The sequence below is a fragment of the Homarus americanus genome, unplaced genomic scaffold (genome assembly GCF_018991925.1).
Source record: "Homarus americanus isolate GMGI-L3 unplaced genomic scaffold, GMGI_Hamer_2.0 scaffold4896, whole genome shotgun sequence".
Classification (NCBI taxonomy): Eukaryota; Metazoa; Arthropoda; class Malacostraca; order Decapoda; family Nephropidae; genus Homarus; species Homarus americanus.
Window position 1 is genome coordinate 3,227,090 of NW_024749657.1, and position 25,954 is coordinate 3,253,043.

Below are 25,954 nucleotides of genomic sequence, written 5' to 3' on the forward strand. Positions count from 1 at the left end.
TGGTGGCGACTCATCCCTAGTGGTGGCCAAACTTACCCCTAGTGGTGTCCATTGTAACTCACCCTGGTCAACACTATTCCCTACAATTTTGTAGATCTTCATGGACCCCCCTAACTAGAACACCCCAAGGTCTTTAAACATGGCCTCAACATCAAGGTGTCACACACTTATACTCACAAGGGTAATGAGGGAACACTCAAGTTATGGCACACAATATTTTAATTTTCATGTCACATAAATTACACCCAATATCAAGTAACATTAAACATCCATATTGACACAGAAAACCTAAAAGAATGAATGAAATTAAATGAATAATGATGACAATATATACGTATATATCTTAAGAACCTTCAGTAACTAATTTAATAGGAGCCACAACCTTGTCCTGGAACTATAAATAGGCTCTACATGAATGAATGATTAATACATATAAATACAATACTGTATACAACCCATACATAAATCTGTAGTTGTCATTAAACATTCAATTATTACATCATACATTGGTACAGTGCCCGACCTGAGTACATGACGACAATGCACGAACACCATTGCATGTGGGTATGAATACACAGTAACTATATTGTACTGTATACCCATTTAGTTCTTCAGACAGTCTCGATGTTATATAAGCCTCGACACAACCTCTGCTCTGTCTTGCTTGACCACATGGAGTCGATAACAGATCAAGCGCCTCTGGGGAATGGGGAACTCTCTCATTCCTCAACCATGAATGTAAATAATTTCCTTCATTATAAAACTGGATATTATAAGAATAATTGTACAGATCATCCTATAAAACATTTCAACAACACTATGAGACAAATCACAACTATCATTTCATAAACACTTCAGACAGTACAGTATATAAGTTCTGCAATAACACACAATATATGACAGAACATTTCACACCACTTAACATAGAGAATTTCACTGTACTGGATGAGCATTAATAAAAAAAATTCCACAGTACAGTATGGTATAACTTTCATAATCTAAATAAGAATAATTTAGCAAGTTCCAATATGAGAAACATTCATAAGTCCTAAATGTAAGTGACTTCTGTTTTAATTGAAATAAAAACCAGATAGTGAGACATAATGTAAGCTCTCCTGTACAATATTCTTTCACTAAGTCAGTTCACATCAGAATTTTCTCAAATCCCAATCACACAACTTGTCAAACTGGTTCCCTATGTTAGACTTGCTTTGTTAATTGTCAGTTTACTAGCCAGTCAGATAGTCACTTACTTCCTAGCTTCAAATAGCAGTAGCAGGTACAGGACATATACAGGCTATGAAAAGTACCTGAATGTATTCCAATGCTGGTTTACCTCAGGCTTAAAACAGTTTACAATTGATGTTTTCATTATGTTTGGATGATAGATTATGACTGGAGTTCACTATATTATACTATACTTAATCCAAATATTCTACATATCTGAACTCAACAAGATGCTTCCTCAGGTGTAGAGCTCCTGTGTTGACAAGATGATTGGTTGGTGCTGTACTTGTATATGATCACCCATTCATACACTGTGCTTGTAGACAACTATGTAACCTCAGGAATTGCTCAATATTCCCTCAGAGCTTTTTACAAAACTACAAAGAATATATTTATTATTTACATTTATCTAGGTAGTATATCACTCTATCTATAAACTAGCTTTTGGCATTCATAAACTTCTTCCTTTAAAAACTGATCCCCTTCCCACTGTCATTAAACCCAATATAAAATTAGTACTGTATATGATTTAAGTGAACATTCTAAACATGATTCATATATTACCAAGAGTGAGGTAACTATTAACTACTCTTTAGATAATCTACCTACAAAAATCTAATAATTTTACTACTGTACTTCTTTCTATATAGGGACATTGTTATTGAAGATTCAGTCACTTTCCTAATATAAAAATTTCAATGTCTTTCCATATGCTGGCTGCATTGTCTTAATGTGCTTAAGGGAAGAAGGAAAACTGGTGATATTTACACCCAGAATCACTAAGCTAAAATAAGTGTGCATTACAGTTTTACTTCTGGAATAAAGGAAAGTTAATTTCGGTACATAATTCAGAAGTATATAATAAACTGTCAGACATGTATATTAAAAAGATTCATTTTCTTTTACATCAATCAATTTAGAACTATAATTTAAACATTACAATTCACTTCACATCGTACTGTAGGTGACTCCTGGTGAATCAAAATGTGGACCTCTGCTAGACTAACATTCTTACAGTCCTCCTCCATCTCAACAACCATCACTGCCAACAAAGGCCCAGTTGACTGTGTGAAAATTTAAAAAAAGATGATTCGTGTCATCAATACAATATGTCTAGTTCTCTGCGCTTTCAAATATATTTCTGAAATCGCATCAAAAGAAGAATTATCTGAGTTTAACATCTATGAAAAACATTCTTAATATTTACAGATGTGACTCGAACCCTTTTTGTTCGATATATATATAAACAAGGTGTCATAAAAAAATTTACACACTGCCTTACTGATTTTCATTACAATAGCAACATAGTCCTCACGTGTTGATGTGTGAAGTCTCCCACAGGTAAAAGGACAATGTTGCTGTTAATACAAGCATCCATGCGATCTCCACGGAAATCTGTAAGGCAGTTTGTATTCATTTTCTTGAGACACCCTGTACAGTATTTATAAATAGAGGGAAGCAAAGCTGTGTCTGTGGTAAGGACACATCACTTGATGGAAGAGAGGTCTACTCCTTGACTTGGGAAGGGAATTACTGAAGCTGTAGTGTATATTGTACTTAAATCTGTACTTGTACTTATATTTCAGAATAAAGTATATAAGTGTATGAAGAGGGAGGTGAGTTACAGTGTTAGTAGGAGTGAGGGCCAGAGGCAGTAGTAGAGAGTTCGACAGCAGGAATGAATTACAAAGAAGGAATGAGTTGCAGAAGCAGTAAAACCCCCAACACAAAACTTTATACACTGAATATTAAAAACAAACTGAACATCACATCAACAACACCTTTACAACCAGCAATGGTCACCAGAATCCACAGCATACACTTCTCCGTCACTGAATATACACCATAGCTATAGACATCCTTCACACCATAGTCACACACCATAGCCACACACATCATACACCAACTGGGTACTGTACTGGTGGCTGCTGGCATAAACATCTCCCCTAAACAGTTCATGCATTCCTCTCTACCTATGAAACTGAATTATATATATTTTTCTCGTCTTCTCTATTATATCATGAACAGATAAAGCTATAGGATCAAAGAGCTAAATTCATCAATGTCGTTCTTGAAACAAATGTCATGCAAGAGTGAAATATGTACATGAGAATAATTATATGTTACATGCAGTACTATTTGGCCCTCACACCCTTGGTCTTTGCAGCAAGTAAGTGTACTATATTCTTAGGTACCCTTTAGAATATGTGTTTAATAGACTATTTCTATTATCACATTAAATCAGTGGTGCCTGATACATCATTGTCATAATAAACAATTCATTTTTTATAAGGGAAGATGGTTAAATAACCCATATGGGGGTAAAAGGGAAATACAACTGTCTGAAATATCTATTCTGTACTGTAATCAAAATCATTAAATATTATCTTCATTTAAGAATAATCATTTGGATAGCACAAAGTATTATATTTGACATGAACACTAATTACTAAATTGTAGGAACAACTGAATCTAGTACACTGCACTTGATGTACAAGTACAACATTATTTCATACTTTTCATAATATGCATTACAGTACTGTACTGTATTGTATAAATATTGTAATCACTGAAAAAATCATTCAAAACCTTCAATCTTTCTGACAGTTTGTTCCCTGTGTCTCATATGTAACTGAATCAAATTAAATTTTTTTCATTTTATAATATTTCACTAAAAATGTGATACACAAGTTCTTACACACTGCAGGAGCATTACTGTTGTCTGCTAGAAGACCACTTCGAAAATAACAAGTTTTTTCAGCCCAACCTGTGCATTATTTTTTAATTTTCAATTTGCTAAAGGAACTTTTTTTTTTCAATAAAACATTCTCTTAAAAGTTTGTATGAATCCATGAGATTCACAGTAAAACATACAGCCAGTTATGTGGAGACACCAGGCACACCACTCACTGCACTGGATCACTGCTGTACAGTATACTGTACAAGTACTATATTATACAGTACTGTAATGTACAATGATCTACACAAGTCCTCTCAAAACTCCAGTCCACTGAAGGCAACATACCTGAACACAGATGTCAACTGTGAGTATCATAGGTAATAGTAATTCACCAATTGCCTGGTTCAAAAGTTAAACCTTCCACTAGGTGTGTTTCTTATATTGATAACATCTGAGAATATGCTGAATAAATACAGTACTTGAAATAATGTATTATTTAAAGCCATGTTTCTCAGAAAGTGTAATACTGAAACAGTTTTTTTGCAGAAACACATTTTGTAATGTCTGAACAACGCTGTTCATCACACGTCCACGGGCTGATCGTCCTCGTCCTCTGTGGTGAAGGCTCGGTTATGCAGCACCAACACACCTTCATTATCTACAGTAACTGGCTCATTTTCTTCTTGACTTCTCACATGATCACTTTCAGTAGTTTTCACTAAGTTATTCACAAACTCTCTCTGTGGTAGAGTGATGTCACTGTCTATTTGTGGAGTGTCATCCTCAACATCTTCAAGTGACACTTCACTCTGAACATTTCTCAAGGGTGTGGACTCTGTGTGGTCTCCCTGTCTTGTAGGGGACGACTCATCAGAGGTTCTCAGGGGAGCAAACTTCTTGGTAGGTGTTGGTGATGCTTCATTATTGTTATCTAAGGGTTGAATGTTGCCTATCTGTCCATTGTTAGAATTCAATGCATTCATGTGGGAGTCGAGGGACTGAACACTGTCTGTCTGTCCACTAATGGAATTCAATGTTTTCATGGAGGTGTCTTGGTTAACAACATTATTGCTGTTAGTTAATGAGGTCTCTCTCTCACTTCCCATATTTCCATTGATGGCTGAACCAATATCTTTTCCAGTGGGTCCTCCTAGCTCTATATTCTGGTCATCCTCGTGGTGGTTCCCTTCATTTATGGTATCCATTGAGATAGAGTTGGGAGAGTGAACTTGGACTCCTGTGGTGGACACTAGGGACGATGATGACAGCTTTCTGTAAAGATAAATCATTTAGTGTTTGAGCAGAAATACTGTAACCTAAGTATGCTATCTAAATATACTTTGCAGTATTTGGGTTTTACTGACAATACTGTGTTTCATTAAGATGAATAATACTTACATGATGTAAATATAACTACATACAGTCATCTGTCCACAATACTCCTGTACTGTACATCAATCACCAGAGTTCATGACGAAACCTCTTTTTCATTTAACCAAAACACAAAACTACAAGTCAAGTACAACCAGTTATTTACACATCCTATTAAACCAAACACTTGTAAATACTATATGGGTATCTGCCAGGGGTGGGGGAGCAAACCACAAGACTTGTCTTATGTCAAGTTTACAATGGTTTTCTATTAGACACAATTATATAAAGTACTTTAAGTATCTGTCACTGTTTTGACCTTCCACCTACACTGTATCAACTGAGGTGTACAGTACAGGATCACCCACCTACACTCTGTCAATGGTAAACTGACCTTGAGGCAGATGATGGATCGAGTGAAATCTGACTCTGGACGGTCCTCTGTGACGCTGCGGACTGGCTCGGTCGGTTAACTGACGAGCTGAACGATGAACTCTCCGGATGGCTTTTCCCAACTATAGACTTTGACTGGCGGGACGAACCAAAGAATTCTTTCATGCGACGCAGGTATGGCTCCCAGTTGTTGCGTACCTGGAGACAAGTAAAGCTGTTTTATGGGATTGTATGAGTTGTATTCATATCATGGCTGCTTCATGTAAGTGTAATTCTATTTTTACATGTGGATAAAACAGATAAGATGAGTATATGAATATAATGGCCTTATTTCAAACACTTAACACAATCAAAATTGATACCTATATACAAAGGGAGTTTGATGGCAGACCTTGTGGAAATATTATCTGCTGGGGATCTAAAAGATGACTAAATCTTCAACAGGAGGTTCGGTCAGTAAAATTAACATTAAAATATTAATTAATTCACTAGTTAAAATATAATTTCCTCCATAGAAAACTTAAACTAACTGTTAAGACTGTTGATAACTTTAACACTTACCCTTCTTAACATGTTCCTCTTGCATATGAAAATCAGGAAGATCGAGAATCCCTGAAGAGTATTGACGATATCAGTGATCACCCTGTGAGGAGAAGGTAGACAGTCAGTGATCACTAACAACACATAATGTAGGAACAAACAAGCAGAGGCTGACACATACAGTATATAATCAGCTAGGAGTTGGGGAATTATCAAAATCTAAGATATAAAACTGATTAACATATTTTAGTGACACTACTCTGCCATGTTTTAAGGTGATGTGTTTGTCTGTGAGCTGCCATACAATACTTTATGTGTGACAATGAATAACAGATGAATAATTATGGACACGAGACTCAGCCAGTCGAAGCAAACATTTTGTATGAATAAACTCTGAAAGTTAGTCATTGTCTTGAGAAGTGACGTTGATGCACTAAATATCTACATCATTCTAATTCATATTTTACACAAGTATAATATTAATCAACATCTGTAATATTTATACAATCATATCCAATATCTTGTCCTTGCTGTACACATAAAGATCACTGTTAAACTTCACCAAGAATTGGTTAATCTGACAACAGGAAACAAAGATGTGATGTGACAGTTTCCATTATGTTGCGTCACATCAAGAAGCATTATTGTACTGACACAAGTAAACAAATAAGAGGCATCACCTTCACTACTTGCTGATCTACATCACTCACTATGACCTTCACAACACAACAACACAGGTGTTTTCCCAGGGTGTGAAGTAGCTACCCTCTGCCATGAGGACCTACATGGGCAGAAAACTTTTCCTAGAATGTTGTCTGATAATAAACTATGACTCATGGTGTGCCTCTAGTCATACAAATGCATAAGCCATTATAATACTGTAAGGCCATGTTAGAATACCTGAGTAACATAGAAGCATCTCACAGTCACAGTAGATAAGGCCTCCATGATGCCACGATGATCTTCCTTAACCACGTACAGGACAATAAATGTGTGTTTCATGAATTATTTTTTCCTACTTACCTTATTTGCCTAATGACCACCCAAAATAGAAGTATACAGTGTACCAGTATACTTCTCTCCTATGACCCTGTATTATACCAATCGTACTATCATTATCATATAAATAATTCTCACTACCAAAACAACAACACAATCACCCAACATCATCCAGAACCCTGTAAGTGAATCAACAACAAGAGACATATGATACACTCCTGTTTCCCTCTAATGAGTGAATCAAACATACACGCTTGATATAAAGGCAAAAGAGTTGATACTGACCAGGCCTCACACGTCCCCTCCTGCCATGACACGACTTCAGTGATCCAGGTCAGTCCCATCACGAGGAACAACTTGACGTACAGCCACATCCTGCAAACACGAGTACAGTACATTAGTATTGCCATTACCTGAAGACTTGCCTGCTCCGGCTTATTTCACCTGAAGATTAATGGGGGGGAGGGTTAGGTTACATCAGTGTTGGGGTGGTTAATCTTCATGTTATCCCATTATTGTTCTATAAATGGAAAGTTTAACATACTGTAGTCATATCCTATAAAGACAATAGTCATATGCTGTAAACAAATACACTTTATCATAGTTATTAGAACAGTACATGGAGTCACATGCTGTACAGCCATGACCTACAAACATAGATATACATCGCTCTACAACCATTACAAGTTAAAGCACATTGTTGAATATGAGAAAATAAATGTAAAAAGGGGAGGGAAAGGAGAAAAAGGATGAGGAAGAGGGAAAACTGGAAAAGGATAAGGAGCAGATGCAAAGGAAGAAAGAGGAAAAGAATATAAGAGTAAAAAAAGAAGGAAAAAAGAGGAATAGGAGAAAAAAGACAACTATTGAGACTCAAATAATCAAGTACATAGGTGTTTCAGCATCCATTACCTGTGTTGTTTTCTTCCTCTTAAGACAATAAACAAGATCCTGTCTCCTGTGTTGAAGGAGGAGAGAGACCAACTGACCTTTCCCTGTTCTGCTGACGTGTACGCTGGAGGATGGGGTCATTCTGAGCCATGATGAGGATGTATGCCACCTGTGCGAAGAAGATGATGTTGGCCACCACCAGCACCAACACAAACCCGAAGAAATACGCCCACAGTGACTTGTCATCTGCCAACAACAACACGGAATTTGTTATAGGCTGTGTGATCTACAGCAATCTAATAATAATGTAAATAGGAATCAAATATAATACGGTAACTATAAATGTGTGTGTGTAATGGTCAGCACGTCTCATCACACAAGCTAGAAGTCCCAGGTTTGATCCACGGACAAGGTGAAACTATGGGTAAGCTTCTTTAAGCAATTTACTTTTAATTTTTACCTTTATCCTCTTCGCCACTGAGGATAAAGTACATACACCAGTGACTGTGGTACACTAGTGGTCAATATAACATCAGCACCGACGACACTCACTATCAAACCAACATTTCTTGGAGCCAAAGTCAGGTCGTATGACGTTGAAGTCTTCTGGTAGGGCCTGGACGATGATGGCCACCAAGGAGATGATGATGGGACACCCCCACGAGTACACAGAGTACATCTTGAACCTGAACCTTGACAGCTCCCCAGTCTCAGCTACAGGCCGCATTGATCTATGGGCAAAACATGACAGATTTTAGACAGTTAACCAAAATACATGAATCCATTTTTGTTTTTCTGTTTGTGTTTGTTTTCACTCTTTTTGTTGGTTCATTTCAGCACAAAAACACCGTTAGCTTATGAAGATATATATAGTATAACAGAAAGTATTAATAAAACAGAAGTCAGAATTACCAATCACTAACTAATCATTAATTAATTTGCATTATGGGGTGAAAAATGGTTTATTAGATGTACGAATTGAAACTCCATGGATTATTTATTACCTCCACCTTGAAACTCTTAAAAATTAATTAATTAAAAGTTGAACCAAAAGGAGCAGGTTACAGAGGACTGCTTAAAATAATACAAGGTGTTCCAAAATTCTGTTTACCCACTTCAGGTCACATCACATTTTTGTCCTGGGAAAAAAATCGTATATATATATAAAAGCGAAAATGGTGTGCTGTCAGATACTTTTAGATTGGAGAAAATTCAGTATATAACTTCTTTTTTTCTTTACACACACACAAAGAGAGTGCAAGTGTGTGTGTGTGTGTGGGTCATAGGTGTGGTGTTGTACCGTAATAATGGGGTTGTGGGTCAGGGTCATCCTCGTCCACCACCACAACCAGATATTTCCTACGACCACAGCTAGTGAGGCCGTGTGTGAAGGATGGGCAGCTGTGTGCTTTGTTCAGACACGTTAACACAAAAGCCCATGTATAAATTATAGATAGAGTAATGCCCAGGTGACGGTAATATAAAAAATACAGTAATAATATTAATTTTTCATAACCACGCGTTAAGAGCGAGGCTTTTAACTAGCGACATAGGCCATTGTTACACGGATTTAATTGGACAAAACCCTATACACATCACGCTCAACTTGTCATGTATATTGTAATTATTAAGGAAGTTTTATATTTCCAGGAAGGTGTGTGGGAGAGCAGGCATTTCCGGCGGGGTAGAATAAATGGTTTATTTGCGGTTTTTCCTAGAGGCAGGACGGAAAGGTGGGTGATTAGATTAGATTATTCAGGTACATATGTTGATGCCATGATATGCATACTGCACAAGTAATGGTTCAGGTATAATAGAAGGGGGCTTAAATATCTATCTATATCTACTTATATATTGTTATATATCTATTTGAGAGGGTAAACTTATTAACTTTACATACTGAAGGTAAATTTACTATATAACGAAAAAAATTAATTATAAAAAACTTTTCAAATTTGAGGGTAAACTAAATCAAACAATCAGTCACCATTAGCTAACTTAAGATAATAACTATAATATCACCACATTATTACTGGTCCTCAACAAACCTATACAAATTATATTAGAACACTTATATAAACTTCAGGTAAATTTATAAAGCAATATTAATTTACGGTTGATTTATAGTCAGGTAAACGGATCTTAATAATCTTGCTTTGACACTATTAAACAAACTTATAAATGATAATCGTCAATATTTTAATTTGTTTTTTTTACTTATGTGGACTAAATTCTGGGTAGAGTTCGAGGTTAGACCATAAATAAAGTGGGTTTTTTTCAGTCTTCAAAGCTCCTGGTATTATTGTTTGTTTGGTGTTTGTGGGTTTGTGTTTGCTTTTAGATATGCTTATAAGTGTGTTTTATATTGTCTGTGTTGATTAGATTAATATCCGCATCTATTTACTTGTGGGGGGTATGTAGGTATTTATTTATTTACGAAAGCTAGATTTATTGATTTATAGATAGATCGTTAGATAGATTGATGATAGATATAAATATAAATAGAGATAAATACGTGAGACCTATAGATAGATAGATATGTGATGGCGGCGATAGAGGAAAACAATAACTTAAAGGATAAAGTCAAGTAACATCTATATGGACGCGTGTCGGTAATTAATGTAAAATAATGCATTTAATATGGAAGTTATAATAGTAATTGTGTGTAGACAAAAACATAAGACGGAAGGAGACAACATTGCACAAGTGTAGGTCCGGGTGAGGCAGTTACCAGCGTGTCATTTGAGATTCTCATAAGTCAGAAACTAACACGTTTATAATTCATAATTAACACTCGATAATGATAGTGGTGGTTAGTTCATTACATCTGATATTAAACATTATGATCAATTTTTTTTTTTATCATCTTGTTTAGGAGATTGTGAGATATTGGTAATTATCATAACTCAGGCAGCGAGAAAGACCCGCCGCCCGTTTCTTAAATGGTGGTCGTCATTTGCATAATATAAATCTAAATTAATTCATCATTTTACTACTTATCTCCTAACTAACCTTTCGGGAGAGGAGGGGAGTTGGTCTGATCTTTGTTACTGTCCAGTGTTACTACAGGAGGAAACCGGTGTACCTGGAGGAGTTGTGTTGTGTCTGGTGGGGGTCACACTGGACAACACCCTTCTCTCGCGTGTCGCCTCCAACACAGGGACAGACTTGGTAAGGTAGCGGGGACTAAATTTTACCACAGGTGCTGAATATTAATGCCGGTGTCCTAGATACTCTGGGAGATACACGCATTATTTTTGTCACCAGTACTTTAGATGTTTATATATATCGTTTATTAATGTGAAAATATACCAGGAATGTAATCAGTACGCAAGTATAGAGGGAGGGAGAGAGAGAGAGACAGACCATCACTTGTTCCTATAGTATTTATATTACCAGCCTCGGGTATGTGAGGCTTGGTCATGGGTACACACTAGCGGCACGAGAAGCATCTAAATAGCAGAATAACTAACCAATGACGAATCGTGATCAAGATAACTTATCACACGAAAAGCCGCAGGCGACACTGGTTAGCGTGTGTTACAGTAAGTGTGTTATGACTAATTAACTATGATGACGGGTTATTAGTTATGATTAATTCTCTGGTTAATTTAATTCTATTAGTGAATTAAGTGTATCGTCAATTAAGCACACACACACACACACACACACTAACTCCTATAGCCCACCTCCTTTCTACATTGTGAATGGTCCCACTACTGTATGTTGCGAGCGGAGGTGGGACAGCGCTGGGACCCAAGTGGCATTGTCCATCTAGAGAGAGGAGGGTTGGCGTAACTAATTGTGCAGCTATTATATTTAACAGGAGTTATAAACACAAGGCGAAACCTCTGAGTCTACACGTTATGGCGGTGTGTGGCCGGGCCCTTAATGCTTCGAGGGAATCAGCCAATCAGACGACGTTGTTGTGTGTCATGTTTGTCTTGTGCTTAATGTTCTTCATATTAGATAGATAGATAGATAGATAGTCATTAAAATCGTCATACGAGTTCACATTGGTTGATCAGGTAAAGTAACCTACATACACAACAATGTCTTTGTGTGTGTGTGTGTGTGTGTGTGTAAATAATATCGTCAACATGTGCAATAAAATTAATTATCTCTGCTCTACAGGTGTCATGTTGTTGGCCACATCTGAGTCACACCATCAAGGCCACATCTATCTCTGAATCACACCTACACCACCACCACCACATCAACACGACCACACCTTCCTGTACGTTTCCTGCCCCCCCCCCCACCCCCACAACACTGCTTCACTGATGACAAATTCATTATACATATACCTGTACGAGTATGACGTTCAGGTATACAGTACAGGTAGCTTAATTACCAAGAGGTGAGAGAATTATAAAAGGTTAGATTAGGTTAGGTGTACAGGTAGTTTAATTACCAGGTGTTGAAGGCATTAGGTTCCTATATAAGATCTTGTTGATGTTATAATGTATTCCTTCACTTCAACAACATGTACTGAAACTTGTAAACAAACTCTCTGAATATGATTCATCAACAAATGGTGTCAACTTGGCTGTTATGACTCGAGCCAGATAAGCACGGTATCTTGTGTGTTGTGAAAGGAAGTGAGTCAAACCAGGATGTGAAAAATTAAAGAGAGAAACGAAGTAAAGGAATATCCTTCCTTCCTTAGGCTTTAGTAAGCCCCTTTATAATATTTATACTGTATATACTTGTCACACTTGCCAGATGCTTCTGGTGTCATTGTACAGGGGTACCTAGTGACAGCACTAGGATCCCGCTTCCTCTATCAAGAATAAACAATTGAAATTGAAATTGAATTGAGAGAAACGAATATTATCTCCTCAGGAACAAACATGTCCTTCTCTCACAACAACACACATTTCATTATCATCAACATGAACAATAAATCAATCATCTCCATCTGTGTGTTTGTCTGTGTCTTACAGAGTCCTCAGCCAAGGCCCCCCCCCCCTACTACAAGTTAACATCAAATGGACTTAATTCTCCTTTCCTTCCTCACTACCTCCTTCTACAAGTCCCCAACAGGAGGAAGAGTCGCCATGGCTTGAATTATATAACACTTAAGGCCCCAATACCCCACCTTAAGGGATGCCAATGCTCAATAATCGACTCTGAAGGTTAGGTTAGGTTAGGTTAGGTTAGGTTAGGTTTATTACTCTTAGTGCCAGGGATCAAGATATAGTTTATCAGAGAACATGAACATTACATCAGTTGTCTCTCTCTATCTCGCTCTTATCCCAGTTGTCAGGTCAGTATCTCTTGTGTCAGATGGTAATGATGATAATGATGATAATGATGATGATGATGATAAAGCGCTTGGTTTTTGGTCTATAAACACATAATATACGTCTTTAAACACACTGAACCCAAGTCCTTCGTGATCGTCAGCTCAATGAAACCATCTCAAGGCTTCTAATTAAACTTATAGAGTAAACCTTCAGAAGCTTTGGAGCCTATGACACTGTGCTGACTGGGAGCTGATTCATGCTAACGCTAGGCTAGGGTGTGGGGGGGGGGGGTGGGAAGGTTTGTCAGCGTCAACCTTGCTTGCTGATTAAGTATACTGCTATTACCAACGTCAGCACCACACACACACATACACAGTCATCTCTCTCTCTCTCTCTTTCTCTCTCATACGTAAGTTATTTAGGCCCGTAACCCATTAGATAAATACTCCCAACATCCTACTTTTACTTTATTTCCTCTTCGCCACTTAGAAACTTTGTCTATATCTATGACAGTTATATAAAACAGTAAATAAAAACTGGTAATTAATGTGTGTGCAGAGGATCAAAGCGGCAGCCTAGGGAATGTTGGCAAAAATTGTCAACAAAAACTGGTGGTAAGACAACCCGCTTTGTCAGGTTTTGGCGCGAAATGTTGCTAAGTTAACCTTGACCAACCAGCGTTACGTGGGGCTGTGTCGCCTCCATGTAACAGGAAGAGAAAGAAAAGTAGGAGGAGGAGGAGGAGGAGGGAAATTATGAGTCCACAAAAATCCACAGTGACGTCATTTCGAGTACATTTATGACGTCACTACATACACACACATATACTTCTTAGTTACGACGTCATTTAAACAGCTGATCGATGTAAACAAAGAACAAGAACGTTTATACTAAGGTAACAAAGTCACATATCAAAGACAATTTACGATGAGGAAATGAAACTTACGGCCAAGGAGAAAAAAAAGTCACGGCCAACAATAATGTAGGTTAAGTGAAAATGTTGGAAGTTAATGTGAGGAAAGTATTGACAGACATCCTGGCAGTCTCGTTCCAGCAGTTCAGTCTCGTTCCAACTTCTACTATTACCAATACAAGACCCTACTACAAAAACTACGACTACAACTACACAAATAACGTCAAAAACTACAACAACGGTAAAAACAGACCACGCCACCACACACGTTAATTGACCACGCAAAACACGTATAATAATTATTCTGTGTTCTATATATAAGGTTTTGACCCTGACACAACACACACACACACACACGGGCGATTAATATCACGGTTGATAATAAAAGTGTCAACAGAGAGAGGAAGCTTACCCCCCCCCCCACCGTCTTCCTTCCTCCACTGAGAACATAAACACACAGTGGTTCTCAAAGACATATTTTTTACCATTAGAGTGAGACAAGACAGTGTTTGGACGATTAACTTATTCTTGTAAACAATCCCGCGTCATGTAGTCAACTGGTTATCTCACGTCGTAACTCGTAATCTCACATTATAAAAACAAATGAACATCGTCACTCGTCGTCACACGGAATTATAACAAAACAAACACATAAAATAGTTTAAATGCCCAGTAGTTGCCAACAGTGCGTGACCGAGACGTGACCAACTGCTCAAACAAGCAGACCGATTAGTGGCGAAGAGGATAATAGAAGTAAAGTAAATTAAAGTAATGTCATTTATTTATTATTTGATTAGTTCTTATTTGACGTTCATATTTCATTTTCTTTGTTTATTCTGACTTGTTTGATGACATAAGATATGGTGTGTCATCTCCACGGGTCCAATATGGCGACTGCTCTGTTACCATGGAGACGAGACGTTGGTGCTGTGATTCTTCTGGGCTAACCTAACCTAACCTAACCTAGCCTAACCTAACCTAACCTAACCTAACCTAACCTAACCTAACCTAACCTAACCTAGCCTAGCCTAGCCTAACCTAACCTAACCTAACCTAACCTAGCCTAGCCTAACTTAACCTAACCTAATCAGACATACATTCTCACATCTTTATTACTTCAAGAACCTAACCACAACAATGTTCTCAAACCTTACACAACAAGTACAGTGAAAACCTCCATATAACGAACACCATTCTCCATATAGTCCGTTAAATGAAGGTTTCACATTTAACGAACCCTCTATTTAGCGAACATTTCTCTCCATATAGTCTGTTAAATAGAAGTTTTACTTAATAAACATTGCTACCTCCCATAACTCTTAATTACTGATGGATTAGTGTAATTAATAACCTAACTTGTTTACACAGCTGCTGTAGTGTAGTTATAATACGGGTTGTCAGTGAGGCGTTATTAATATTGAACTTCAAGTGCTGTAAACTATTAACCTAACCTACCCCAACGAAACCTAACCTAACCCAACCTACCCCAACGAAACCTAACCTAACCCAACCTAACCTAACGAAACATAACCTAACCCAACCTAACCTAACGAAACATAACCTAACCCAACCTAACCTACCCCAACGAAACCTAACCTAACCTAACGAAACCTAACCTAACCTAACGAAACATAACCTATTGTGGTGAAGGAAGTGGAGAAGGAGGTGGAAGGAGGAGGAAGTGGGGTTAGTGGTGGTGGAAGGTGGTGGAGGAGGAGGTGGAACGGGGTGGTGGAGATGGTGGAAGTGGAAGGTGGTGGTGGAAGGTCTCACCCAATGTTGTCTTAACCTTGTACTAACCAGTCCAGAGGCCGACACACACACACACACACACACACACACACATACCTACCTAGTCATTTTCTCTCGTATAACTGGAGATGCGACAATATGATTCACTTACAATAAAATACAATATATTCAAAATGGCTTCAACATTACACTATGACTCTACCTTAACTACAAACATTCACTTAACACCAGATTATGGGACAATGTTAACAGTTCAGAGTTCCGTTCATTAAATTGTTCATCTAATAAATAAGTCAAGAACGTTTTTAACATATACTAAATTAAGTTAAAACACTCACCTAACCTAACCCGACCCAACCCAACCTAACCTAACCCAACCTAACCAAACTTAAAATGGCATCAAAAACATACTGAAACTCTACTTAAACTAGACACGTTCTATTAATTCCATTCAGGGAACCAAAAGAGCATCGAAAATATTTGCAAATCCACACGAGTCATTTTGTTGACCTAACCAAACTGTACGATATCTTGGCAGCAGCAGCAATCACCGGCGGGAGGAGGAGAGCTGCCTGGCGTACGATATATTCTTACGCCCTTCAATTCACCAAACTTGTTGAGTCACTTAGCAAGTAAAAAGTTTAATATGAGTGTGTCTCTCTCTCTCTCTCTCTCTCTCTCTCTCTTTTTCATCCTCTCTCTCTCTCTTTCTCTAATTATGGTTGCTTGTGACAGTTATGGCACAAGATTGTTATTCATTCCTGCACTTATTTAGGTCATCTCAGGTGTGGTGGATCAACTCGTTTGTTAATTAGTGTGCAGGTGAATCATTGGGTCAGAATTTTGAAGGATGTTTCCCTCTCTCACACACACACACACACACACACACACACACACACACACACACACACACACGTGATAGAGAACACCTGTGCCGTGGTAACAGATGTGTGTCAGGGTGCAGGTGTGAATGCTGTTCCTAGAATTCCCACTCATACAGGTTGTCAGGCTGGGAGGGAAGGAGGGAGGGAAGGAAGGGAGAGAAGAAGGGAAGGGAGGGAAAGGAAGGGAGGGAAAGGGAGAGAAGAAGGGAAGGAGACAGGAGGAATGAGGGGGAAGTGAGAAAAGGGAGGGGGTAGGGAAGAAAAGGGAGAGGAGAAATGAGGGAAGGCAGGGGGAAAGAAGAAGGGATGGAAGAGGGAGGTGGAAGAGATAGGTGGAAAGGAAGGGGAGAAAGACGATACTCAAGGGGTTAAGTTAGGGTAGAGTCTCAGGGTAAATTTGAAGCCATTTTATGTATTATCCTGTGTGAGAGAGAGAGAGAGAGAGAGAGAGAGAGAGAGAGAGAGAGAGAGAGAGCCCTTGATATTTCACACCACCCTCAACAATTGTATCTGGATCGAAAATTAAAAAAATAATAATAAAATAAAACCATTTCACAATTATCTCACAAAAAAATTAAATCATTGTATTGTTGGCACTATGTAAACGTCCTCCCTCCCCACACACACACACACACACACACACACACACACACACACACACACACACACACACCCCACGACATACACACACGAGGCCATCTTTTTATACCGCACACAAGATACAATTACTTCCTGCCTCTTCAATATCTGTATCTAGCTGCCATAAGTTACCTTTTAACCGAACACCAAGAAAACTTCAAACTTTACGGTATAAAATATCAGAACAATACCCTACCCCTCTCTCTTTACCTACCTATTCTCCTATTTTCTTAACTACCCTACATCCCTTGTTTTACCTATCCCACCCCCCCTACCCCACTTCTCGCCAACTCATTAAAAACATCGCTGTGGTTTTTGTAGGATTGAGTCATTACACACATACATACGTACACATATATACATAGGTACACACATATATACATACGTACACACACATAAATGAGTGTTATCAATACTTATCTATATAATCTTATCTCCCCTAACTCTGTACAGTCTCTCTCTCTCTCTCTCTCTCTCTCTCTCTCTCTCTCTCTCTTCGTGACGGCTACAGGGTTTACTTATATCCACTTATTATAACACTTATGAGAGAACCAGTGGTTAATTCACGTATTTAAAATATTAGTTAACTCACTTAAATATACTTATTGACCCAGATAACTAATAAGTAATAGATACTTAAATATACTTACACGCCAAGAAAATCTATAAAAGTAAAGGGATAATTACTTAGATATACTTATAAACTAAAATTACGTATAAAAGTAACAGTTACTTACTTAAGGGTCCACCAGATGTCGAAACACATGACGTTCAGCCAGAAAAAAGCTGCCAGAAAACTGAAGTGTGTCACCGAGGCTGTAAAGTGGATACATGGTGTTACTTATGTGTCACTTATACAGGGGATACAGTGTTACTTATGTCACTTATACAGGGGATAGTGTTACTTATGTGTCACTTATACAGGGGATACATGGTGTTACTTATGTGTCACTTATACAGGGGATACAGTGTTAATTATGTCACTTATACAGAGGATAGTGTTACTTATGTGTCACTTATACAGGGGATACAGTGTTACTTATGTCACTTATACAGGGGATAGTGTTACTTATGTGTCACTTATACAGGGGATAGTGTTACTTATGTGTCACTTATACAGGGGATACAGTGTTACTTATGTGTCACTTATACAGGGGATAGTGTTACTTATGTGTCACTTATACAGGGGATACAGTGTTACTTATGTCACTTATACAGGGGATAGTGTTACACTTATACAGGGGATAGTGTTACTTATGTGTCACTTATACAGGGGATAGTGTTACTTATGTGTCACTTATACAGGGGATAGTGTTACTTATGTCACTTATACAGGGGATAGTGTTACTTATGTCACTATACAGGGGATACAGTGTTACTTATGTGTCACTTATACAGGGGATAGTGTTACTTATGTGTCACTTATACAGGGGATAGTGTTACTTATGTGTCACTTATACAGGGGATAGTGTTACTTATGTGTCACTTATACAGGGGATAGTGTTACTTATGCGCCATTCAGTAATACGGGGAAACGGACCTATCAGAAGACAGTGAAAGGAAAATACTGACCGCTGAATTTCTCACCTAACCTTCTTCACTCTGAGTCAATCTCCTAAAACGGTTATACAAAAGATAAAAAATTTACGTATCTTATGTCTTGAGATAACAGCAATTAACCTAAGAAAATATATAAAAATTACAAGGAATAAGTGAGTTTTTTAAGGTAGAGGCAGAGTGTGAATTTTGCCTCCAAACTGGTGGTAACTGAACGAATCTAGTTAACTTTTTTACTTGAGGTAGTCATGGCGTTAATTTTGCCTCCTAACCGGTGTTAACTGAACCTATCCAGTTAACTTTTTTACTTAAGGTAATCTCGGTGTAAATTTTGTCTCCTAACTGGACGTATCTAGTTAAAGTAGTTAATTTTCTGGGAACTGGTGTTTCGTGAACGTATCTAGTTAAGGTAAGAGTCTCTGGGTTAATTTTACTGTTTAACTTATGCCAATCAGTAAGGAATATTTTTATATAATTCCTTAAGAGAAATATTTGCCAATTGGCACCCGATAGCGTCCACCAGCTCAAAGTAACTTTTTTCTTCTTCTAGGAGGAACTCGGCTCAACCGGACGTAAATTGACTAAAATTACCATAACTTGCTTCATACATATAATTTAGTTCAATTTAGTATACTCGTCTCTTGCCTCATAATATAATAATCCAAATCAGATATATATATATCTAAGTTATGAACAGGAAAGTTGTGAAATTATATGAAATTGTTTTAAGTTGGGTGGCCGTATGGACGTTGACTCGCCTGGGAATAAACAATGTCACCGCTATTCAGGTTTGGTGGGTTTTCCCCATCAATATTTTTTTCTTATTTTCTTATTTTATTTTCTACGTCATGTGATGTTCGTCTCCGCTGCTTCCTAAGGCTTTTTCCTACATAAATTCTTTGATATGTCCTTGTTCAGATTCGTCTACACTACTTTTTTTTTAGGGAAATATAGTTTCGAGGAAATACATATATGGGAAATATGGCGGGAAATTCCAAACGTTCTTACATGTCGCCTCCACGTTATTATTGTTAGTGGTGGGAGTAGTAGTAGCACACACAGTACAGGGGGTGGGTATACTGACCCATGATCTTGCAAGGATCTCTCTCTCTCACACACACACACACAGTACAGGGGGTGGGTATACTGACCCATGATCTTGCAAGGATCTCTCTCTCGCCCTCTCTCACACACACACACACAGTACAAGGTGGGTATACTAACCCATGATCTTGCAGGCAACTATGGGCATCACGCCGGTGCTCCACTGGATGGTAACCAGACTGACGTAGGCCATGAGGAGGGCGGACACGTGCGCCACCAGACATTTGCCATGGACCTTGGCGTGTAGCTCCGGCACGCTCACGTATATCAGCAAGGTGATGGCCAGGAACACACAGGAGAACAGCAGCAGGACCGGGTATACGTAGTTCTGTATGACCCTACACGCGGTGCTCAGCTTGGCCGGGTCGTCCTGGAAACAGACGAGAGGCAGCGTGTGTATCTCGCCCGTTTCAAACAAGAACTTCTCGAGGCAGTACTCGTGGGCGGGGAATTTCCTGGAAAAGATGGGCACGTATAGGGCGCCGTTTTCCAGCAGGTAGAACTTGTCTTCCTCGATGAGGTGACTATCCAGCCTGAAGAAGGCGGTACAGATGGGGTAGCCGTGCACGATGGTGAGGTCCGCAGGAGCTGGAGCATCCGGTTCCAGGGTGTTGGGGTCGTGGAACACCGGGGACCACACCTCGCTGGGGTGTTTCACGGGCTCACAAAGGGTCCCTACGAAGAAATGTTCTTGGCAACACTTACGCACACAAGTGCGGTTGATGCATGTCTCATGGTGGGTGGCCAGGCGGTCCTCATAACACAGTTTGGCCGTATAGCGCGGCGCCACGCCCTCCTCATCAGCCTCCACGCCTATACAGTAGTCGTTTCGCTCCTCAGGCAAGGTGAATGGTGGCGTCCAGTGCAGCAGTGCGCCCTTGGGGGTGTACACGAGACTCACCTTCTGACTGTCTACGAGGCGGTGTGAGGTGTGAGAGTTGCTGTCACACGTCACGTTGACCACCTCCCCCTTCACCACCTCCCACTCCACCGCCTGCCCCTCCAATAGCACAGGCGGGGCAAAGGTAGAGTGGTGTTGAGGCACACACTTGTTTTCGCGGAGGGCATGGGCTGGCGGGCAGCAGCGGGGCACTGAGGGCGGCGCCAGGCACACCAACGCCTGCCATGACCGAGGTTCACCATTGGGTTCAAAAGTGTGGTCGAAGCAATAGTGAGAGAAGACCTCCCAGTGCCAGTACAGGTCACCAGACTCCAGCAAGGAGAACGGGTTGGCCTGGTGTTCAACAGAGTTGGAGTCCAACAGTACGACCTGCAGACCAGGAGGACAGGTCACGGACCCGACTTGCACGCTGCCGAACTCACTGGTGTTGGCTACAACACGCTCACCTGTCGAGGGGTTAATGACGGCCACGATGGTCTGGAAGGGGTGACAGGTGGAGCCGTCCCACACCGCGTCTCCCTCACAGTGACACTTGTACACAGTCGAATTGGCTAAGTGAGGAGTGAAGTTAGAGCTGTAGTAGTTCCGTGGGTCGTTAAAGTCCACGACCTCATCATAGACGTTCGGATAATCCATGTGCTCTAGGGGGTAGTTCTCCGCCAGGCCGGGGTACTCATCCTCCAGGGGGCTCTTGTCTCCCCCGCCATCCTGGGGACCCCCTAGCGTCCCCCCCAGCAATAATAACAACAAGAGGTGAGCTACACTCTCCCCCCACACACCTCCAACCACCATCACTACCACCACGACCCTGACCACCACATCATGCCGCAGCCCACCACATTCACCACCAACTCCGGCAGTGAAATGTTCCACTCACCCTAAGATCTTTCCAATCACAGTGAAACACTTTTTCCATCGCAGTGCAACACCACACTGCCAGACGGTCCTGACAACATTACAGTCTCAACATTTCTTTGGTTTCAACGATAATATGATCTTAGGGTGACACTTTATGCCTCAAACACGTCAAATAGCTAATAAAACAACACTTCTCGCCTCACTGCAGTTACTTATTACTTAACTCCGTCACTTTACAACGCAAATTATCACTATTTGCCACAACGAGTCGGTTACGTGAAGGTTCTTGTGTTCGCCTTGACAGTGATCACCCCGGCAGGTTAATATCTGAAAGAGAAAACAAAATCCGTAAGTCTCAACACATCTAAATAGTCAAGTGATGTTAACAAGGCTGGCGAAACTCAACACATATCTCTTGACTGCTGCGTGAGTGAGTGTTGGTACCTGGGTGAGTTTATCAGTGTTAGAGGTGGTGCTGTAGCTCAGGAGGTGGTAGTAGTAGCCAACACTGTACTCAACCACTTGTTACTTCCTAATGGTAAAGTTAGGTATTTAATCTCAACCGAGTCAACTGAGGGCATCCCACTCAGTGTTCGGCAGTTGGGCTCGAACTGCGGACGATAGTTGGTTCAAGGACAAGAGCTGTAACCACACTGTATTCAAATTACATAGTACGATTCTTAACATTACATAATAAACTCTACATAATAATTTAATTCTACAAAAATTATATAAACTCTGCTTAATATGGCAAACCAAAAAAGATCATTTCTTAATTCAACGTTAAAATCCTCCATTGCAATGCATTATTATTTTTTATTAGGCTTACAGAAAGAATCTTTATATATTCGCCATAAACTTTTTTCCATTTACATATGCAACTATAAATAAAAAATAAATAAATAAATACAAAACAAGTGTAATAGATAGCTAATTTTACATAAATATACCCAAGTTCACTCAATTGTAGCCAAATTCACACAATTATAGCCACGATCAATGATTTATAGCCAGAATCACTCAATTATAACCAGTAGTTTCCTTTTGTAAATAACACTTAAGATAAAAGTCACGATAAAATAAATAAAGAAACAGACTAATCAATTAAATATATGAGTGGTGTAATGATAAATAAATGAAAAAAAATTTCTTCCTCATACACGTCCGCAGCCACTCACAATCACGCGGCAGCACTTGACATAATTACGGACCTATCACCTTATGTTTGACCGTAAAACAACCCTTTACCAAACAAAATCAAGCATCCAATATTTACACACGATAAAAATCACCAGAGTGACAATTTTTCTAAAAGGCTTTCGCCGTGATGATGGAGGAACCACAACGTACACCACGCGCCATTAATTGATAGCCTCGCATCATGTTACCTCTGCGGAGAACACGACTTTTAATAGCATTTATCCTAGTCTCTCTCTTCCCTTGGTCCTGTCTTTAGTTTTATCCATTAATATATCTCTGTTATTATACCCGTATCCCCATACCATAAACTTTCAGACAAAAACGTTCACATCATTAACGTTCACACATGATAAACGTTCAGACAAAAACGTTCACATGATAAACGTTCAAACAAAGACGTTCACATTAACGTTCCCGTGATAAACTTTCAGACAAAAACGTTCACCCATGATAAAAGTTCAAACAGAAACGTTCACACCATTAACGTTCTCACATGATAAACGTTCACAACATAAATATTAACACAAAAACGTTCACACGATAAACGTTCACGCCATAAACGTTCACCACAACACAACCGTCATTTACGTAATACTGACACTAATTACTCACCATAACAATAATAGTGACGTAACGGTGACGTAACAATGTATGTACAGTATGTATGTATGTATGAGAATGTATGTATGTATTTGTATGTATGCTATGGCTGTTTTGTGTGCCTGTGTACGTTCTTATGTCTGTATTTCACCTGTAGTGGCTCTCTCTCTCTCTCTCTCTCTCTCTCTCTCTCTCTCTCATAACAGGTTTAATTAAGTTTAAGTTAGCACGTTAGAATAAGTTAGGTTAAGTTAAGTTAGGTTAGGTTAGGTTAAGTTAAGTTAAATTAGGTTAGGTTAGGTTAGCGTCATTCTGTGAGAGCGTGTTGGTTAGTCTTTCCTCTGGGCAGAAGGACGCGCTCTAAATAATAAGTGACCACAGTAATGTGTTCACTTTGTTCAGTATGACACGACAAGATGGCAGTTATCACACACGAAGCATTGAGTGTGGATTAAACACTTACTTGAAGACAAACAACAAAAGAATGGTTATAAACGGCGTACATTTAGCATGGGAAAAAGATTTTCGATGGAGTACCACAAAGATCTATCCTTGAACCTATCTTGTTTGACAACTATATTAAATTATTGAAAATATATCGAGGTATATAATCAATTTTGTGGACGCTATATACGAAGATATAGTGGAAGGTGGCAAGTCAGGATGATACAGGCATGTGAAATAAATAAATAAATAAATAAATGAGCAATGTAAAGTGACTAGAATTATTCCTAAAATCGCCTTAACTATCCAGGTAGTCTGGAGGCCTTAGGACTGAACTCTTCACGCGAGGCACAATAAGGCGGATCTCATTAACGCGTTGAAAACCCTTTAAGGGATGAAAGATGCTCGTCCACATCACTTCTTTAAGATGTCACGTGTCACCCACACAACGTAGCTTCAAGCTCGGTAAGGTGTTGTGCAGGAAGTATGGTTGTCCTTCACGTAAAGGCTGGTAGATCTATGAAATATTCTACCAGGCCGTTGAAACAAGAACAGTACTGGCTTTAAAATAGCCCCGATTGAAGGGTCTACCATATCCACGCATGTACTGAATGGTGTCTATTTATCTAATCTTAGCCTGAGAATTGTGTTGAGAACCTCACTGTGTAATTATGGGACAACACCCTCAATTGTTGGGTGTAAACCATTTATGTATCAAAAGGATAATTTCATTAGGTTCCTATGTAACAATCTGATGACTTGTCTGGTGTAATCCATTTCCGTATGTAGACCTACGGAACGGTCTACCAGCGCAAGCTGTGGGATGAAGAACAGTACCGGGTTTTAAAATAGTCTTTTAGTGGGTGGCCATTAGGTAAATAAGACTACTACGAATTTATGGTAAAACGTCTAAATTTCGTCTAAATATATGGCAAACGTGTAAATCTATGGCACAACGTCCAAATCTATGGCACGTCTAAATCGATGCGTGTCTAAATTGTCTAAATCTATAAAATGTCTAAATTTCGTCTAAATCAATGGGACAACCTCTAAATCTATAGAACAACGCGACGTGTTGACAGGGCTCCTATTAGTCTCACCAGATACAACCTTATCAACTTCCTTATCACGAAGACAAGAATATATGTCGAAGGTTAACCATTACTTCCCTGCTGTTCAAACCGAAACTAAACTCACAATATTATACACCTAGTGGATAAATGAATAATTGTGTAGATAAATGTATAATTAAGTAGATAAATGTATAAATTAGTATATAGATGTATGTACAGGTTTATTATAGTAGACATTAGGGTATCCATCTACCCGGAAATCAGGAAATATACAAATCGAACTAAACTAAAAAAAAAATTCACCTTACATATCAATTGCCAGGGATTTACTTTCCCTTTAAGCCATCAACTGACCTCATTCCCCCTCAGCTTATTGACCTGTTCCTCTATTATGTTACTCTAAAAGTATAAAGACTCACAAGCAGAGAATATATAATGTCAACAAAATTTTTAAAAAAGGTTTATGAGACCTTTTCCCTGAGAGCTTTCAACACATAAATATATCATCACGTTTTCTCCCGACTGATGCCTACAAAGGGTTAATATATAGACTCACCAGAAGGAGGGGTAAATGTAGAGTCTAAGGCAGTATGGTCACTCAGGTCCTCACTAGTGTATGCCACTACTCGAACTGGTCGCCTGGCGTATTCTTGTTACTCAATGTCCCTAAGGCTGGGTG

The 25,954-nt window shown here is 39.0% G+C and overlaps 1 protein-coding gene across 1 annotated transcript; it reads right to left on the bottom strand.

Annotated features, from left to right (window-relative positions):
* Positions 1-201: 201 nt before the first annotated feature.
* On the bottom strand, positions 202-25,909 carry LOC121853402. Its single transcript, XM_042347479.1, has 9 exons — positions 25,832-25,909; positions 20,320-22,285; positions 18,276-18,354; positions 8,654-8,832; positions 8,200-8,347; positions 7,496-7,585; positions 6,233-6,314; positions 5,673-5,869; positions 202-5,179 (listed from the first exon to the last, which is right to left on the bottom strand). The coding sequence occupies exons 2-9, from the start codon at positions 21,890-21,892 to the stop codon at positions 4,489-4,491; spliced, it is 3,039 nt and encodes a 1,012-aa protein (XP_042203413.1). The 5' UTR covers positions 21,893-22,285; positions 25,832-25,909; the 3' UTR covers positions 202-4,488.
* Between the last annotated feature and the right edge of the window lie 45 nt (positions 25,910-25,954).